This window comes from Citrus clementina, unplaced genomic scaffold, assembly GCF_000493195.1.
Source record: "Citrus clementina cultivar Clemenules unplaced genomic scaffold, Citrus_clementina_v1.0 scaffold_6, whole genome shotgun sequence".
Taxonomy (NCBI): domain Eukaryota; kingdom Viridiplantae; phylum Streptophyta; class Magnoliopsida; order Sapindales; family Rutaceae; genus Citrus; species Citrus x clementina.
Genome location: NW_006262139.1, coordinates 25,010,099 through 25,030,363, shown reverse-complemented (window position 1 = coordinate 25,030,363; position 20,265 = coordinate 25,010,099). Strand labels below are relative to the sequence as shown.

The window sequence follows — 20,265 nt, the reverse complement described above, 5'->3', positions numbered from 1 at the left end:
TGTACTTATAAAGTTGACTTAGTGGCGGCAGGTTCCAATCGAGCTCGAGTCAATAATATTCTCTTAGTACTATAAGAAAAATCTAACTTGAACATTAGCCCCTTGGTTTTTAATTTAGGAAAAATATTATTAGTATTGAAAACTAATTGTCAAAAAATAAAAAATAAAATTCCCTAAACTCAAGAAAAAGAAAATTAAAATAAGATATTATAAATATGTTCATTTTCTAATGTGGAGATCCAAAAATTTTATAATATTGATTGAGGTTGGACAAGACTATCTAACAATCAAATTATAGCTAAAAAATATTGTCTATCTCGAATCTACGTTTTAAAACGACTAAATATCGACATTAAAAGAAAAAGTTTAATTACTGGTGATAAAAAGCTTAGTCGAATAGAATTTGGGCGTGACAAGAAGCTCTAGGTAAGCAGGAGATCTCTTTCTTGCACAACTCTCCCTGTAATACAAACCCATCATTGTCATAAGGTTCTTCAAAAGTGATAAACAAAACCACCATCTTTTGCAGGAAAAAGTTTTGTCATCTCCATCTCAATCTCATAATTAACCTGAAAAGTAATAAAAATCAATTTTTTCTGAGTTGATTCAGAAACCCAACAGAAGGCTTCACTTTTCCATCTTTAAGCTTGACGTATATATCCTTGAATCCGTATGTGTATGAACATTTGGTCTCTCCGTCTCGATCATACACACGCAACTGCAAATACTTAATAATTTGTAGCAGTAAATGAATGAGTGAGTAATCATTCTTGAATTCCGACATCAGCACGTTTTACTATGTGAAACTAAATGCATACGTATTTTGAAACGCATTGAAGGAAGATTTTTCACAGTTATGTCAATGAACTTACATATATGTTGATCTTCTCAAGCAATGAACAATCAGCTAGGGAAAGCAAACGACATTGCAGTATTATATTCCTTGTTTAATGGTCCGAACCAACAAAAGTAGGGATGACAAAATGCGGATTTGGACCGGGTATTTTCAAGTACAAGATCAAAGTTCATTAGAGGAAAGTATAAGGGCCAGGCTCATTGCGGGTCTGGGCCGGACTTGGACTTTTACTCTTTTTTTTTTTAATTTTTTAAAAATTTTTTGTAAACTTAAAATGAGTTAATAGTTAATAAGTTGTTATAACCGATAATGAATTAAAGAAATGAATAATTCAAAACAAAATAATAAATAAAGAAAATAAGGCAAATAAAAGTTTAGAGATTTAATTTTTTTGATATTGGATTCTTTAATTTAGACTCTTGCTTAACTAATTAACACCTAAAATAGAGATTAAATTTTTAAAATTTTTGATTCATTATTGTTATATAAATTAGTGATTAAAACCTTCATTTTCTTTTTTAATTTTTTCATTATATTCTAAATTTTAATTTTTAATATTTTTTTAAAAATAGAGAGTTTAAGCTTGGTCCAGACTTTTTTTCCCTAAAGTCCTTGTCCTGGCTCTTCATGTAGAGGCCGAGCCAAAGCCCATAGACATGGGCCGGGCAAAAATTCTTGAGGCTCCTGGAAGCTGTCCATAGTTTAGCATTTGTTGATTGCTCTTAGGCCGAAAATTTGCAAATTTCAATATATTTGCCCACATGAAGAAATACATAAGATTAGTAAACTCGATGAGAAAAGTTTTGCAATTTCTTTCAAAAAAAATTCAGATTTTGCATGTTTAATTACATCCAGATGAGATAATAAAATTACTAGCAAATTTGCAGCACAATTGCCTTAAAAAATAAAACAAGAAAAAAATACACTCCTAATTTATAAAAGCATTTACCTGAACAAATAATCCAAGTCTATGACATGGAATGTGGGTTTTTTCAAATTTCTTGTCTTTTAAATTTATAAAATAAAAAAAAACATAGTTTTTTAAATATATATAAAAAAAAAGTAAAGATGATCAGTTGTGAGCCAGAGCGTCAGGACATGCAGCATAATTCTCAGATTCTTTTTAAACAGTATTTTAATTGTGAATAAACTATAACCAAATTGTAAGAATGCCACTTACCATAACATGAGAAAAAGTGTTAAAAAAAAAAAGGACAAAAAAGATAAGTTAGGAATCATTACCCTAAGGAACCAATAATCTACGCCAAGAGGCTCAACATGAGAAAGTTTTTCATCAAGCAATGCTTTCACAACATCAATACCAATGACGTTATCCGAAGAATCAAGAAAAAGATTGGCTTCAGCAAGGCAAGGCAAGTGGACTAAACAAATAAACTTTCCACTTCCACAATTCAGAGCAATCAAATTAGCAGCATTATTAAATTCCACCAATGTATATCTTTGTGGCCTCCGAACAAATGTAACATGCTTAAGCCGTGGCCCAAAAATCTTCACATGCTTAAGTTCTCTACACTTATCAATTATTAGACTCTCAAGAAGCTCACATTTGAGCAACGTTTCACGTGTAATCTCATCAGTAAGCTTACAACGCCAGAGCCCGAGAGATTTAAGAGAAGCAAATCCCTGACACCCTAATGGAGGATTGATATTTGCACAACCAAGAGATATTTGCTTCAATGATCGGTTATTTATGTAGGATGAAAATGTGAAATCAAAGGCCGTATCAGGAAGTGGGGAGGTTTTGAAATTTAATACAAGGACTTGAACGTGGTGTGCAAGGGCAAACTCAACCAAACTCGGGGCTATGTTAGAGTAGAAACCAACGCGGACGGTGGCGTCTACGATGAAATTTTGGAGCTCCGGTGGTGGTCTAGGATTTGGTCTACGAAGCTGTAATGGACCATCCTGAAGGGATGATATGGGAAAGAATTACAAAAGTGGACAGTGGAGGTGAATTTCCAGAGATGTTGCCATCTTTTAGATAGAATGCTTGTATGAATTGCTGATTTTGTTGTAATGGAAGAGAGTACTTGGTGCAAGATTTCGTGTGGTAGTTCACTGATCCGATCTTTTTCATTGATGGATATATATATATATATATATATATATATATATATATTATTTATTTATTTATTTATTTATTAAAAGTGATATAATTTCTATTTCATCAAACGATATTTAGTTGTTTTATGAGGTTAATATTGGTTCTAATCTTGTTGTTTGGCGCTGTTTTGTTTTTCTCTTATTGTTGTCTTGCGTTTGGGTGGTTTATTTGTTATCTTTACATATGATATTAACAAGAAATCTTGTATGGTTTGAACACTATAGTTTATTATTAATTTGTTAACTCTTATTTATACAAGTTCTTCCCCCTTTCATGATGCTTTTTATTGGCGGATTATCAATGCATTTCGGAGCTATAGATTTTGTTGATTTCATAACTCATATCATAATAGTTAGATAATCCCAAGACTCAAAATTTAAGCATTGTTAAGTGTGTGATCGACATTAATATCTAAGATCATATTTAATGTTAATTAAATACACCACAATCAGATTTTTTTTTAATAGACCACATATAAGAAGTCAGAAGCATTTAATTTTCAAAACCTTTTAATATTGGAGGTTAATAACTAATTGCATTACCATGTAAATCTTTAAACTAAATTCAAAGTTTTATGATGAGAATCACTTACTAGTTGAGTTATAACTGAAATTTTAATGTGTAGAAGGAAGTTCAAATTCCTGATATGTATTAATATTATCAAAGATAAATTTATACAAGAAATCAGATGACATAAAGAAAAAAAAAGTCAAATATCATAAATTATGGATTCATCTTCTCAATATATAATCCATTATTAAGGGTTAGACTTAAGTTGTGGAGTGGGGGAAAAAGGGGAAGATAAGGGGTACTAATTGAAATGTGGTATATTTTGTGACCATTTTACTTTTTGGCCAACATAGTTTCCAGATATTTTATATTTACCCATATGTCTGTAGTTTGTTCATTTTAGCCCTCATTGGACCAAAATTTTGATTACACCATTGTCCAAAATGCCATGATTTCTTGCCATATGTATACAGACATATCGTAATGATGTTATTATACTTGCCTTAATTGTGAAAAGACATTGTTACATTTTTATTAGTTCTAAGAGATTTCTGACTCTATAAATATATTAATTGTAATGTAATATTATTAAAAAAAATCAAAGTTATATATTTGAAATGCAGTTCCAAATTTGAAGCCACAAGCTTTATTTATTCCCTCTGCAATTGCTAAGTAATAGTCTTACTAGGAGTTTGAGCTAGCTTTCATTCATAAAATATACCCTATCACACAGGAAGCAGAACTGAAAAAGGCACTTCTGCTTGCCATAAAACTAGCTGTTTAAACGAGCTTTTACCTTGATTTATATTCACATTCTCTTTTCATTTTTTATAATTAGATGTGTGAGCCGGGCGATTTTATAATGTTAAAAGACTGTTAATAAATGTGGCATACTGTTTTGACCAGTTGCATGAACATTGGGATAGGCCTTTAATATCACAAGAAACCGAAAGCTCTCAGCATTCTGAAATTTGAAATTGTCAGTGAGTCTATTCAACCCAACGTACAAACGATTCCATGCTGATTTTACAAGCAAAATTTCTAGCTATTAGGCTAGGCCCTGTATCTGTGACTGTCAGTTCTTTATGGCCAATTGGCCTTGTCCTCCATCATGTCAAATCGTGAGAGCAAACTTGTGATTCCACCCAGTAAAAACTTGAACAAATGAAAAGAAACAAACAATTGAAATAACTCAATTTTCATTTTCAGTAGGCTAGATTATTACTCACATTTTTTCTATCTTTTTTTTTTCTTTTTTGTATTTTTCACTACAATTCTTCCTCACGTACCCAAAGAAGAAAGAGAAAAAAAATCAATTATCTATTCAGTCCTTTAAAAAGGTTTCAACCTTAATTTATCTCTATTCTCTAAGCTAGATTTTGTGCGCCTTTTTGAGGCATCGCTTAACTTCAAGAGGATTGTCGCCGAAATTAAAGTCATCGGCAATTTCTCCAACACAAATCTCCTCCACAAGATTTTTTTTCTTTTTTTAAATAATGATGATAATGATAATGAGTTAACAAAGTTTTACTTGGGGGTGAAGATTTTTCTAGGTAATTAATTAATTCAGACTGCATAATTGAGAAAAGCTCCTGAAATAATGCCTGACGTTTCCTCCTCAACAGACTTGCCTTGAGATTTTGGTTTACCTTTTGACTATTCATTCAGGGCCATCCGTATAACTATATCATATACATTTTTTTTTTAATTTTAGTATTATTTATTATTTATTATATATTTTGCCTATAATATGAGATTCAATGGTGCGATGAGTATATCGATCCCTAAAAAGTTAAATTTGAGAAGTTCTTGTTTGAGATAAAAATATTTTTTCCCACAACAATCTGGACCCTTAAACGAATAGATATTGGTAATTTGTGTTTCGAACCATGCAATTTCCACCATTGCAAATTATTTAAGCATCAATAGGATCCAAATTTGTAACTTGCCCTTCCTTAGCCACTTGCCCATGAGGGATTAATATTGTCTCGCATATAGTTTAAATCTGGGGATTAATTGCTGATGTCATCAACTTTGCCCAGAGAAGGCTCAATGATAGAGAAGGCTCAAAGAGATGATCCATACACGTATCAAACTGCTAGTTCCCTCTTTAATTATATTATTACCTTCTTATGGCTTCTGGGTGCAGAACGCTGAGCCTAAATTTGTTCAGGTGGTCAATTAAATAACAATAAACGATTTTTTTTTTGTAGAAAAAGAATTAAAAGAGTAAGCAGAAGCCTAAAGAAGTACGGTCTGGAAGTTATATCACTGACAGTGATAGCTAGAAGCAGAGAGAGAGTTGGATGTTATTTAATGTTTGTGAGGTGGCATGTCCTTGTTTCCCGGCCTCTTAATTGTAAATTTGTAAGCTCTTTGAGCGTTCTGCGGAACTACAGTCATCTTCTTTTGTCAAGTTAGAGAGAGACAGCCCCAAATGGTTAAGTTATCAAGTGAGAGGCAGCCCTTAGGGTTAGGGTTAGCTAAGGTTCGGTTCTGTCCACATACAGATTTAAAGTACAACCTCCTCACGCGTGACACTAGATGCCATCCACACGTGTGTAAGTGATCTTGGACACAAGAGAAAGATAATAATTAAGAAAGAACCTTTTCAGTTTTCAATAAGCCCTGCAGAAACACACTGTATACGCCAGTCCCACCTCAGGCGTTTGCATGCAATGTACTAACTCAAATATATTTTACAATTCCATATTGAATAATGGTACGTAAACTTATTCGTAGGTGCAATCGTCTACACGTTTTATATTCAATTCTTAGTAATTTAATTATGTTGAATTCTTATTTTAAAAAATATATGTTACATCCACTCCTCAGAAAAATTAACTATACGAAATGATGGAACATCTAAATTTATTGATGAAAGATTATAATATGTTATTTAATTCAGTACTTCATTCTATATATGTATCTTGCTATATTAATTATTTCACTAGGGTTTGATATTTCATCTATGTGTCACGTGTGTATTACTAAATCTTTTGGACATTTTGTTTGTGATACCTTACAATTAATGCTAGACGAGTGACGTTCAAGATAAACCATTAGTATTGAGTTATGTTCTTCTAACAAAACAGCCAGCATTTTGAATAAATTTTAAAATATTATGCACCTGTAATAGATCTTTTATAGGAATCAGAGCATCAGAATTTTTTTATTTTTTTTTGTAGCCCTCTTTCCACCGTTTTGAGAAGCTAATTGACAATGGATATGGTATTAGCCTTTCAAATTCTAGTCATTTATTACTAAACAAGATCAACCGATTTTGTTAAACACAGAAGGTTTATTGTTAAGATCCCATCTTATCTCTAATGCCCATACTAAAAGTTAAGACCCCTTATCTTCACCATCTTCTTGTCTCCTTGATCACTTTTTAGCTCCAGTACGTAGTTAATGCTTATTTTGGCAATCTTTGTTCAAATGAATGAATCAATAAACTGTGTGGCTGACGCACCACAAAATAGCGTGCAGCTTTCACTTTCATCACCCTACAGAAAAGAGTCCAAACAGAGCCAATGGTCTCAATCTGAACAGTGAACAAACTACTTAAACAAGAGGATATGTGCAAGTGATCGTTTAGACTTCTTTTACAACAAAGGCAAAGACAGAGACTCGTTTTTTCTCCCTTAAAAAAAAAATAATAATAATTAGACTTTCAAATTGGACGATCAGACCATTCCATATTTCCATTAGTGAATTCCGCAAATTTGGGTGAAGATAAAGGGCGTCATATAGTATATTAATCTTAGCTAGTGAATGTTATAATATAATAATGTCTTATGTCCTTCCAAATAAACGTAATTACTAATGAAAAGGATCATAATGCTAATTTCTTAAACGATTGAGGTCTAATTGTCTGTTTCTAACCGTGAGAGCTATCTAATTCTCTACTAAAACAAACTTTATGGGTCTCGTGCCCTCTTCATTTAAAAAAAATAAACATGTATATATATTTTCTCTTTCCTCTCATTCACTCTCTCTCTCTCATTAGTTTTCTTTGTATCTTGTGGCAGTTCCTTTTTCCATTTTAGGCCTTAAGAACATGACCTTGCAACAGTTCCACAACAGCACCTCCTGTCACAAAAGAAAAATGAATAGCATGACCAATCACTACAAAAACACTATCAATGCAAATGCACCTACCATTGATTCATCAATGGATATGTTTGCAGCAGTAGCACACATGGGTTCTCTCTCCGCTTCTCCGAGAAAAAATAGTGGCCACATTGTCACCTCACAAAATATTTGTTACTGCGACAGTTCTGATCATCAGAAGAGTGACCTAGCAGCAGGAGGTGACAGTGACAATAATAACAAGGTTGATGAATCTGTTGATGGTTATGAAGACATGGAAGATGTGAAGAAAATGGATGGTGGGCTGTCAAAAGTTTGTTCAAGAGGCCATTGGAGACCAGCTGAGGACTCAAAGCTCAAGGAACTTGTGGCCCTTTATGGCCCTCAAAACTGGAACCTTATAGCAGAGAAGTTAGAAGGAAGATCAGGTAAAAATTTATTTAATTATGATCAATTTCGTTTGTTTTACCTTTTGTTTTTCACTAATAAAGCTTTTTTTTTTGGGGTAAATTAACTTGAAGGCAAGAGTTGCAGATTGAGATGGTTCAATCAATTGGATCCAAGGATAAACAAAAGGGCTTTTAGTGAAGATGAAGAGGAGAGGCTAATGGCAGCACATAGAGTGTATGGCAACAAATGGGCTATGATAGCTAGGCTGTTCCCTGGAAGAACTGATAATGCTGTGAAAAACCATTGGCATGTGATCATGGCAAGAAAATACAGGGAGCAATCAAGTGCTTATTATAGAAGGAGAAAATTTCTGAATCAGGTTGTTGATGATAAAAAATTGGAAGCTGCCGTCGCAGCCAATGACTTAGAACCTAACATTAACAACGTCCATGATATCAGCAGCAGCAGTGTCAGCTTCTTAGACTCATCATCACCACGGAAACCATCATTTCAAGCTCCCATTGGTGGGTGTAATTGGTCTTATACTAACTTGATCACAGCTAGTGAACAAGGCGTGAGTTTTGGAAAAGATTTGTTTCTTGGGTCAACAAGCAGCAGCAGCAGCAACAAATTATTATCTTGTGAAAATCAGACACCTTTTGATTTCTTTTCTGGTTTGTCTTTTTGGTCTCCCCCTATACCTACATTAGTTAATTTGCATTCTAAGTGCATTTGGATTTTTGTGTTTCCTCCTCTCTCACTTTGTTAATTACATTATTATTATTATTATTATTTTGTTTTTCTCACACATCTAATGTCTTTCCAATTCAAGTTCAACATGGTGAATGTCATCTCAAGTTCCCTTATTCCTTTGCTTTAAATCATTTATTCACTTTCAGATTCTTTTTCTTTTTCCCCAAAACTGATCTCCTCTACTCTGAAGTGAGCGAGATTCAAATTCAGGAAATTTGTGTCTTCAACTTCAAGTTGATGGTGGATATAGTATTTATTTACTTCTTCTCTTTTGATGAAACGGTGGTGGCGATTGTTGTGTTTTCAGGTTACAAAAGTGACGACAGTTTTAGCCAGAAGAGCATGCAGCAATGGGGTATGATCATGAAAGATGGTGCAAGCTTCACAGTTTCAAGTCCCTATACACATCATCATCATCATCAACAATTTTTAATGCCAATGCAACATTCAAGCAACTATCATCTTTCAGCTGCTGCTGGTTTCTCAGACACCATGGCATCAGCAGCATCTCAAGTCACAATCACTGAACCATCAGCTTCATCATCGTCATCACAATCAGCTGCAGAAAACAAAAGAGGAACTAGCCATTTAGAGGCTACAATATCACCACCATTTATAGATTTTCTTGGAGTAGGAGCCTGAGAATGCAACTCTTAGCTTAGGCAGAGGCATCATTACAAGTAAAGATGAAATGACTGTCTCTTTAGGCAGCTCAGAATTAGCTTGCTAGCTAGCCCTAATTATCATCATCATCAGAGAAAACAATCATCTGTCCATGTAGCCTTTTATCAATTATTATAAATCATCATTTCCAAAGTTGAACAAGTGAGAACTATCCCTCTCCTCCTCTCTTTCTTTTTCCACCTTCATCAACTTTATTTTTGTATCTCTAAATCCGATTGCTAGTATCAGCAATTTGAGGACGGGGAAAAAGAATGAGACAAAGCTTTGGATGAAACGGCCTCTTATGATAATTCAATAAATAATAATGTGAGACATTAGAAATTTTCTCTTTCATTTTATTCTAACCATTAATATGATAAAGGCTTGTATGTCATAATATATCATAAATTTGGGTCAAAAAAAAAATTTGACGGTTTAATTAAGAATTTAGAAATTTCCATGTAGAATACTAAGTAAGCAAAACATATTATATGAGGCTATGAGCATATAAATGACATCGTAGAATACAAAGTAAACAAAAATACTAAGACTCTTTGGATTGATGGGAAGGAGAAAGAAAGAGGGGCGGGGCTGAACAGCTGTTAGTTGCAAAATAGGGCAAAGAAGACGTGGGATAACAGAAGCAAAAACAGAACACAAAAGAAAAGCCAAGAGGGACTTTTCAAACATACTTGTGTCATGGGCCTGCAAAATTCAGGAAAATATTTCACTTGTGACCACTTTACTTGGTTGAACATCACCACATAAATTCTGGTCCTCACGTGCACAGATTACAGTTGGATTTTTTAGGCACTTTTGTCTTTAACCACAAAACACACGTTAGTAATTCTTGTTTGAACTTTGAAAGCATGCAAATATCTTCTATTCATGTTGGTGTTGACTCATGCTTTTGATGCTTGTTTGTGTTTTTGGGGCCAAATACAAACGTGTGAGTGTGAGATCTCCTGTCACATAATGCACTGCTTTTAAGGGCTGTGACTGTTCCTGAAGGTTCAATTATTTTCCCTAATAAGTACCAATAGAGTTTGTCACACCTAGGGACCAAGCTATAGGTACCAATAGGTGCCATGCAGTTAATTAAGAGAGGAATACCAGCTTACCAAGTGTGCAAGTCAATCTATAAATCCAAAAGTTTATGATAACCACTTGCAGTTAATGAAAAAAAAATTCTTTTAAAGGGTACTAGAGGTTTAGAATATACACCTGCAGACCACAATTTGTGATTGGTTGTTAACAGAAATGAAATATACTAATGGAATAATACAAGCATGGCACAAACTTTTTATTCATAACTCCGTGATCGAGAAGTGCATAACAATGATAATTGAATGCTTGAACTTGATACAGAGCAGCATTTAGAAACTATTCTTATGGTCTACACCTTTCTCAATAAACATTATAAATTTAGTTTCAAATCAAATTACAGTATCAGAAATAAAGCTTGCAGCCAATAACGGAGAAAAAAGGCAGTGTCAGAAGAAATTTTCAAGAATCTGGGCTTCAAATAAGCCAGAGTATTAAAGACTTATCGGAAACACCCATTCAATTCCCATATAAAAGAGAAAAAAGAATGTCTGTGTGATCTTTAACTAAACACTGACACCAATAATCTCAGGCTGAGGTCCCAAAGCTTCCTCAAGTTCTTGCTTGGAGAGAAGCCTGGTGGAAGGTACAAATTCTGCTCCACAAGGTTCTTCAGTAGCCTCCAAGTTTACATTCTTCACTGAGAAATAAGTTTCAACAGCCTCAGTTGTTTTCTCTATGAAATCTGTTCTTGGCAAATATTCATTCATTCGACAGATAAATTCTGTGTGGCCTCTTTCCTGGATTGCAGGTATGAAAGATATTGCATTGAGAAATGCCCAAGGCATAGCATTTTGTGAATCAGTGCATCATGCGCTAAAGCAAAATTTACATATTGGATAAATGAGATGCAGCATTTCTAAAGATGGTTGAATCAAAGTAATTGCTAGGAAACTGCAATCTAACCTATTTCATTAAGTATAGATTTTGTGGCACTACAACAGATGGCAAAATTTAATTAACTAAAGCACTGTATTCATGGTTTACATAATATTGCCGCAAAATGAAACTCAATCTGAGAAATATAGTGCAAAATTTATAAAAATAAAAATCTTACCATTCTATACTCAGGAGCCCGGGCAGGTTGCTTCAGGAAGGCCATGTTGCCCTCCGCATAATCCCATAAGAAAGAGGTGTGGTGTATCCAACGGTTTTTGGTAATAGATTGAGCATTTCCACCAAACTTGCGATTGCCAAACACATAATCTAAAGCAGATTCAAACGAGTTATGCAGTTGGAAGCAGGAGTCTCTTTAATTATTAAGTCGTAAATAGCCTCCAAATCAAGAAAGGAAATCACACATTAACAGTTAGAATGGTGTAATTGAGTGGGAATTAACAGTACTAAATGAAAAGGTACAACTCCATGGAATCTAAATATAACAACACAACAATCCACGTCGGAGTAAATGTTTTGCAGAATATTACTGTATGTGCTTCTTGCAGCTTTAGATGATCAGAAAGAATGATGAAACATTGTCAGTCTTAATCAACTTAAAACTTGCAATAATCTTCTGAGCAGCATAACATGAAACCATCGGAACCCCTATGTGATTAAGTTAGTGCAGTAAGAATTGTTTTTTCTATAAGCTCCCAACAAGTAGCATAAAAACTAAGAGATTAATGGATTTCAAGCAGAGATCAGAACAGATACCATTCTCGCGAAGTTGGAAATCAGCAATCCCTTTAAACACTTGATTATACAAAAGACCACTCCAAGACATGATGGAACGGGGATATGGCTGCACGCCAGGAACATCATCCTTGTTGCATATCAAAGTGACAAAAACAGTTCCCTTGTCAACAACAACCGTGCCTCCTCCAGTAAACCTTTTGATGACAGGAACCTGATCTCGTAACACTGACCCAATTTCAAGAAGTTCCGAAGGTTTCCTGCATAAAATACCCACCACTCAAAATAAATCCTTCTCAGCCAGCGTATGATAAACATGGTAGCAGCACCGTCCATATCATTCTCTCAAGAAAACCAAAATTCTACCTTTATAGCATCAAGAGAGCACTTTGATTGCATTTTGGGTAAGCAATTGATATATATACTTCTAAAACCCATTTTTGGTGAAAAAGAATCAGAAGTTCTTTCTCTACAAACACTATTTAACTCAAAAGAAATATAATCAAAAACATTTTCGAACTCACCTTAACATACTTACCCAGAAATGCCCATCACAATGGCAGGAGTATCTGTTCCATCATTAATGATGCACCAATTAGTAGACGATTTACGAAGCAATTTTTCCTCCAAATGCAGTTGTTTCAAAATGGGTGTTCTGTTTAATCTCACAAGATTCATGAGTGGAAGTCCCACTTTTTTTCCTTGTTGCTGTATCATCATTCAACGCCACTAAATTCTAACCCAAAGGGAGAAAAGAAGGGGGAAATTTTTTTGTCATTTTTTAATATAACCCAGTATTTAAAAGCAATAAAAGTTGATATTATTGATAGCAAAAGATTGTAACATTTATCATACAACGTATGAAAGTTATTGAGCACTTAAATCAAACATGTGGTGGGCTTCACTGGTACCTCAAGATTCAAAAATTTAACTTTAGGAATTAAAAAGGAAATTTTTTTCCTTTTTTCTAATATTCATTGTAAACTTAGATAATAGGGATCATTATGTGGCTTACCTGAAAGTGAGTTCTCTCCGTGTTTCGGATTCAATGGAGATATGGTGAGAAAGGAATAACTTAGAAAGATACAGGGAACGGCGTCGTTTCGAATATAGCAAATCGGCGACGCCGTTTTATTGCACCTTCTGCCGGTTTGACCTGCACAGCCGTTTTTATTTTTATTTTTTAGTATGTCAGAAGTTGAAATTCGATGTCTTTAAAAAAAAAAAAAAGGTTGAAATTGGATGTGGAAAATGAGATACGTATCAATAGAAGATTGTTTTATATATACAATTTATGTGTTGTATTTTGTTTAAAAATAATTATAATTATAATATTACTAATATTTTATAATTAGAAAACTATTCATTTCTATTATATTACGGTTAAAAAATATTATAATTTTTATTGTTTATACTTTTATATTACTTGTAACACTTACTGAGTTGGTCTAAGTTATATTTAAAAAGAAGGAATTTGCTCTCAATATAAGTATTTGAAAATCAAAAGCCTGTGTGTTTTGATACATGCACCTACCTTGCAATTGAATGGGTTCAAAATCAAAAGGAAATAAACACGTGCTTTTGCTTTGCCTTTGCGGGGTGTAACGCAAACCAAATGCCGGCCCGAAAACCGCCAACAAGCCCACAGGCGGCTACCAGGTGCGCGCCATTTCTTTTTAAACAAAACCGCGCACCTCCCTCTGTTGAAGACACTCTTAAGCTCTTAAAACACTCTGCCGATTCAAAGGATTTAAAACTGGGCAAAATAATCCACGCCCATTTGATCATAACCACTGAATCCTCCAGAAACGAGAACGTTGTTCTAACGAACTCTTTAGTCAACTTATATGCAAAATGCAACCAAATTTCAATTGCGCGCCAATTGTTTGATAATATGCGCCAAAGAAATGTAGTATCTTATAGTTCATTGATGACATGGTATTTGCATAATGGGTTCTTATTGGAAACTCTTAAACTGTTTAAGAACATGGTTTCTGGGGACAATTTGGAACCAAATGAGTACATATTTTCGATTGTTCTTTCATCTTGTTCAAGAAGTGGAAGAGGTGCAGAGGGGAGGCAATGCCATGGTTATGTCTTCAAGTCTGGATTGGTGTTTTGTAAGTATGTGAGGAACGCGCTTGTGGAATTGTACACAAAGTGTTTAGATGTGGAAATGGCAAAGCGGCTGTTGGATTTGTTGCCGGGATATGACGTTTTTGAGTATAATTCAGTTCTAAATGGACTTATAGAAAATGAGTGTTTCAGGGGAGGGGTTGAGGTTTTGGGGAAGATGGTGAGTGGGAGTGTGAGGTGGGATAGTGTTACTTATGTTAATGCTTTTGGCCTTTCTGCTTCTCTTAAAGATTTGAAACTCGGTTTGCAAGTTCATAGCCAGATGTTGAAGAGTGATGTTGAGCCTGATGTCTTTATTAACAGTGCGATGATTAGCATGTACGGAAAATGTGGGAAGTTTTCAAATGCTAAGAAGGTTTTTGAAGGTTTGGAAACTCGAAATGTGGTGTTGTGGACAGCAATGGTTGCCGCTTGCTTCCAGAATGAGTATTTTGAGGAAGCATTGAATTTATTTTGTGGAATGGAATATGAAGACATTCGACCAAATGAGTTTACTTTTGCTGTTATGCTGAACTCTGCTGCAGGATTGTCTGCACTAAGACATGGGGATCTGTTACATGCACATATAGAAAAGTCTGGTTTTAAGGAGCATCTTATTGTTAGAAATGCTTTGATCAACATGTATGCAAAGGGTGGCAACATTGAAGCGGCTAATAAAGTTTTCTCTGATATGAGATATCAAGATATTATAACTTGGAATGCTATGTTATGTGGCTATTCACATCATGGACTTGGTAGGGAAGCTCTGACACTGTTTCAGAACATGCTGGCTGCAGAAGAACGTCCTAACCATGTAACTTTTGTTGGGGTTCTCTCTGCTTGTGGCCACTTGGGTCTAGTGCAAGAGGGTTTCTACTATTTGAACCACCTTATGAAACAAATTGGTATCGTACCTGGTCTGGAGCACTATACATGTATTGTTGGACTTTTGAGCAAGGCTGGTCTACTTGATGAGGCTGAGAAGTTTATGAGGTCTACACCAGTCAAATGGGATGTTGTTGCATGGCATACCTTGCTCAATGCTTCTCGTGTCCATCAGAACTATGGTTTTGGAAGGCGGATAGCTGAATATATCTTACATATGGACCCTAATGATGTGGGAACATATATACTGCTATCTAATATGTATGCTAAGGAAAAAAGGTGGGATGGAGTCTCAAAGATTCGGAAGTTGATGAAGGTTAGAAAAGTCAAGAAAGAACCTGGATCGAGCTGGACTGAGATAAGGAATACGACCCATGTTTTCATCTCTGGGGATAGTAATCACCCAGAATCTAGTCAGATATATGAGAAAGTAAGGGAACTGTCAGCTAAGATTAAGCCACTGGGGTATGTACCAGATGTTGCTGCTGTACTCCATGATGTGGAGGATGAGCAGAAGGAAGACTATCTTAACCATCACAGTGAGAAGTTGGCTATTGCGTATGCCCTTATGGAAACACCTCCAACAGCACCCATCCTTGTAATTAAAAATCTTAGGATGTGCGATGACTGCCATTCTGCTGTGAAACTTATTTCGAAGCTTACAAAAAGGGATATAATTGTTCGAGATACCAACCGTTTCCATCGTTTTCAAGATGGGTGCTGCTCTTGCACAGATTACTGGTGAAGATTTGATGGGTATTTCAGTCATATGGTGAAAGATTGAATGCTTGGATGCTACGAAGATGAGCTTGCTGGCAAAAAATCAGCCTCTATGGCCGTCCAAGGCCACCAAGCTTGCTGGAAATCTGTGCCAACAGGATATTATATAATGCTCTTTTTTCTGATATTGAGATACTCCGGGAACTTTTCTTCTAGTTGTTTGACTTCCAGCATCAAGCATTCATGCCATATAAACTTGAGTCACCTAACCACACTGCTACAGCCACAGCTCAAGGTTCAATTGTAAATTGATGATACGGTTTGGTTTTTAAAAAAGGAAGTGCAATTCAATCTTAGAGACTCCAGAACCAGAGTTTGAGAAATTCTTTTGCCGGAACTCCACTTCAGCAGCAGCTAGAATAATTAATCTCTATAAAATTATTCTGTAAAATATTAATGATTTTATCAGAACTCTGTTAATTTCTTCCTTTTTATCTGATTTTTATATTTGAAGCAATCAGAAGAGAATAAAATGGAACATCTAATGTAAGTTGCGTAGATATTCATATTAGAACTGCGGAGGAAAAACAAAAGTAAAAAATTGAAATTGAAAGGAATAAGGTAAACACCAAGCTCTGTGTTACTTATATTTCATAAATTAATTAGGATTCAACAAAGCTACTCTCCATAAACTTTACAAATTCCTTAAAATCTATCCTTCCATCGCCGTTTTCATCAAAAGTTTTGATCATCTTCTTGCAGTTCTCCAGCTGGAATCCCTCTTTCATGCCCAAAATACAGAGCACTCTCTGCAACTCCAGGGCATCAATAAAGCCATCTTTGTTCTCATCAAACACATCAAAAGCATCCTTCACCTCCTCCAAGCTTGGTTCTTTCTCCTCAAACAACCTGGAAAGCTCTCTGGAACCGAGCTTCTGCGGAAGCTCCTCGCCTTCGGGGCTGCAAAAAAGTGTCAAGTTTGTCATCACCGTCTCCACTTGATCTCTAGAGAGACTCTCATCGTCATGTTTCTTCTCATTGCAGGAAGCTTGTTTGCTGAACAACTCAAAATCTTGGCTCTTCTCATCCCAATTTCTTGACTCGCAAGACTCAAATTGGGATTGGACAAAAGACCGATGGCTTAAGAAAAAAGTGTTAACGCAACTGATCATTGTTAGAAACTTATGAAACAAAAAGCCTTGAATGAATGCAAAGAATTGATTAAAGGGGTGTTGGTTCTTGTTTCCTGGTGATTTTTGCATTGTAATTAAGCAGTAAAAACTGTTAGCAGCCATAGCAATGTTGAAACTATAAGATGTTTTTGGTGATATGAGAAAATGAATTACATGGAATTTGATGTGAGGAAAGATTCAGAGGATTGTTATATTTAAAGGGCATCAAAAGCAGTGAGCTTTCAGGGAAACTGCTCAACGGTGGGCGCATGGAAAGCGCATGAAGAAATAAATGGTCAATTTGGTGGAAAAATCTTCTATCCAATGAAATTGCGACATGTATCCATTGTTGTGTACATGGCGTAATCTCGTTGGCTGGACTGCCACGTATTTTGATTTATTTAAATATGGGACAGGGACTTGCCAAGAATCTGGTGCTTTCATCACACAGGGTTGACTAATCTTACAAGAAAATTTCGAAGGCACAGTTGCTTGAGAGTTTCCTGGAAGTGACAAAATGAGAATACAAGGTTGCTTTGTTTTGTTTTTAATATTGTGGCTTTTAAGCAGCCATCAGTTTGGTCAATCTGGGGCAACTCTTTTGTAGGTTTCATGCAAGGAAATGTCATGGAAACTTTTTGGTTATGGTCTTTGTGGAATTTTAGACATTGAAAATTTGGGAGATGAGTCTCGTGACAAAAAATTCAATCTGTTCTTGCACGTTTTGGTTTTGGACAAGTTTTGGACGTCAGAGAAGGGGAATTAGGTTCTCCATGGTCTAACGATTTTTGTCTTTCCAATTCATGCGTATACGTCAATACTGTAATTGCATTGTTGGATGATTCCCGCATTGGGGTTTAACAAATTCAAGCATGAATTATATCAAATTTAAGTTGATCCAACATGTTAAGCATAAGCATAATCAAATTATTGTAATTTTTTTGTTGTTGGTATTTACATGATTAACAAGTCATCTTATAGTGTACCTAGAATAGATAATTAATGGATTAAGGCTCCGTTTGGTATAGTTTGAAAAATGAGTTTATTTAAATAGAACTTTACAAACATAAATTTTATTAAAAAAATTAATTGTTTGGTCGTTAATGAAAACTTTTATTAAAAATTGTGAAATTAGTTTAATAGACAAGTTTTAAAAATTTTATCATGAAAAGAATGAAGTAAGATTAAAAAATATTTAGATATTCTAACATTTGAAAAAGAACTTTCTTTATTCTCAAAATTCTAAAATTTGAGATTTTATCAATAAAGATAAAATAATTTATTTAATCTTCAAAAATTTTACGCAAAAACTAGCCCAACAATAATTAAAATAATTTAAGAAATTAAATATACCCTTCTGGCCAATAAATAAACCACACTAAATCATAGCTATAAATAAAGTTGATGCAATTGAATTGCATATTTATTGAAAAGGACCCCAAAAATGATTAACTATTTGTAGTAGGAATTAAATTGCAAATGAAAATGTGGGTGGGTACGAGTAAATTCATGTTAAATAATCTTGACTTGGGCGAACTAATCCCACTGGGGCCGCCAAAGCAATTTTTATGGACACGAAGCATTTGAATAAAAGATAGATTTGGTTCACTCCTCATTAGGGTAGTGGTGGAAGGTGATAGAAACGTGTATTTTGCTATATAGAAGCTTCAAGGAAACCCAGAACCAATTATCATTAAGTTAGTGGATTTGTTGGCGCATTGAGCGGTCACGTCATGTTTATGGACTTTGACTATATATATATATATATATTTTAATATTACAATTAAAACTTTATTAATATTTATAATAAGAAATTAATTGAACTTTCCGTGATAATTCTACTATAAGTCTTCAATTCTATTCTCTATAATACCGGAAAAATATTTATTTTACTTCAAATTATGAGGAGATAATTTTACCCCTACTCGATTTTTATTAGGAGGAGAATTAAGTTCATAACTGAGACTTGAACCCGTATGTGCATGGGTGGTGTTAATGGACTACAAGTCTATTGGCAGATTTTAACTATATGGTCGAAAAAGACTTAAATTGGAATAGCTTATGGGCTACTAAAGCCCAAACCAAGCCCATTTAAATTTGTTACAACAAAAATCAAGATAATTCTTTTGGCACCACTTGACGACTCCAATTTTGATCTCTCTCTCTCTCTCACTCTCTCTCAACCTTCAAACGGGTGTCAGCTTAAACTAAAAGCACTAAAGATAATAAAGACCCAATTGGACTCACATATCAACTCTTACAGACCCAATTAGACCCATGTATTTTCTATTTCACTCAAGACTTCAACAATTTCTTATAGGCTTATTGTAGGCAGGATGTAATTTTAGGAGTTAAAAGAATACAAGATGCTTATTTCAATTTCTGCAATTTTAGGAGTTAAAGAACACAATATGTTGCATCATTAAGCATTTCAATCAAGTATTTAAAGGGAATAAGGATGGCATAATTCTTTTGCAAAACATGTAAGCCGCATAAGAAGAATGCTACTATTTAGCTGCGTATACTATAAATTTCCACTATTAAAGCAATATTTGAGACCTAAATGCAATGGTTTGTTTCAATTCATTCAATCACTGTGCAAGCTTACTACCATCTCTCTTCATATAATATAAATTTGTTTTATTGGAGCGTATTTGAGAACTAAATATCTAAATGCAGTGGTCTCTGTTTCAATTCATTCAATCACTGTGCTCTTAAATATGAAATATTGAAGTAAAATATCTGTTTAGACACACCAACATTGAGCTTATTTTTGTATAGCAATTCACTTGAATACAACTCATGAGAACCAAAAGTCTCTTTAGAAACGACCCTTAAATAAAAAAAATAAAAAAAAACCAACAACAACTACAACAATATTCAGATTCAACTTCTTCACAAACCACTATACTAAGTTACATAGAAACATGAAAAGTAAATTAATGAAAACAGAAAACAGAGAAGCAACAAGAAAACATTCCACTTAATGAGCCTGTGGTGGAGGACTCAGCATGAATCCAGATTTCGGGTTCGTGTTTGGCCCGGGATCTTTATAATCCATCAGCTCCATCATCTCCCTTGGTTCTGCTCCAGCTTCCTGGAATAATTTTATGTAATGAGAAATTTGCAAAGGAAAAACGGAAAACGGATGGATGAAATAATAAACGAAAAACGAAAAAACCCAAAATATAAAAAAACCAACCTGCACATGAACTGTGGAATCTTCAAACTCAACAGATTCCTTCAGT

At 34.5% G+C, this 20,265-nt stretch overlaps 4 protein-coding genes across 9 annotated transcripts; 2 read left to right on the top strand and 2 right to left on the bottom strand.

Moving 5' to 3' along the window:
* Positions 1-7,505: 7,505 nt before the first annotated feature.
* Positions 7,506-9,683, top strand: LOC18040085 (transcription factor MYB54). The gene is made up of 3 exons (XM_024182075.1): positions 7,506-8,011; positions 8,105-8,647; positions 9,034-9,683. The coding sequence occupies exons 1-3, from the start codon at positions 7,552-7,554 to the stop codon at positions 9,366-9,368; spliced, it is 1,338 nt and encodes a 445-aa protein (XP_024037843.1). The 5' UTR covers positions 7,506-7,551; the 3' UTR covers positions 9,369-9,683.
* Positions 9,684-10,682: 999 nt separating this feature from the next.
* Positions 10,683-13,400, bottom strand: LOC18038420. Of its 6 annotated transcripts, none has more exons than XM_024182700.1 (5): positions 13,141-13,400; positions 12,664-12,854; positions 12,147-12,385; positions 11,551-11,699; positions 10,683-11,233 (listed from the first exon to the last, which is right to left on the bottom strand). In XM_024182700.1, the coding sequence occupies exons 2-5, from the start codon at positions 12,843-12,845 to the stop codon at positions 11,000-11,002; spliced, it is 804 nt and encodes a 267-aa protein (XP_024038468.1). In that variant the 5' UTR covers positions 12,846-12,854; positions 13,141-13,400; the 3' UTR covers positions 10,683-10,999. The 6 variants fall into 6 exon arrangements, with proteins under 6 accessions (XP_024038468.1, XP_024038470.1, XP_024038469.1 ...); XM_024182702.1 differs by having other exon boundaries at positions 12,650-12,694; XM_024182701.1 differs by having other exon boundaries at positions 12,664-12,694.
* A 209-nt stretch (positions 13,401-13,609) lies between these two features.
* On the top strand, positions 13,610-16,291 carry LOC18038419 (pentatricopeptide repeat-containing protein At5g39680). Its single transcript, XM_006431108.2, has one exon. It carries the CDS (start codon positions 13,741-13,743, stop codon positions 15,868-15,870), a length of 2,130 nt encoding a protein of 709 aa, XP_006431171.1. The 5' UTR covers positions 13,610-13,740; the 3' UTR covers positions 15,871-16,291.
* A 162-nt stretch (positions 16,292-16,453) lies between these two features.
* LOC18038290 (probable calcium-binding protein CML45) lies at positions 16,454-17,434 on the bottom strand. Its single transcript, XM_006431107.2, has one exon. It carries the CDS (start codon positions 17,138-17,140, stop codon positions 16,508-16,510), a length of 633 nt encoding a protein of 210 aa, XP_006431170.1. The 5' UTR covers positions 17,141-17,434; the 3' UTR covers positions 16,454-16,507.
* Between the last annotated feature and the right edge of the window lie 2,831 nt (positions 17,435-20,265).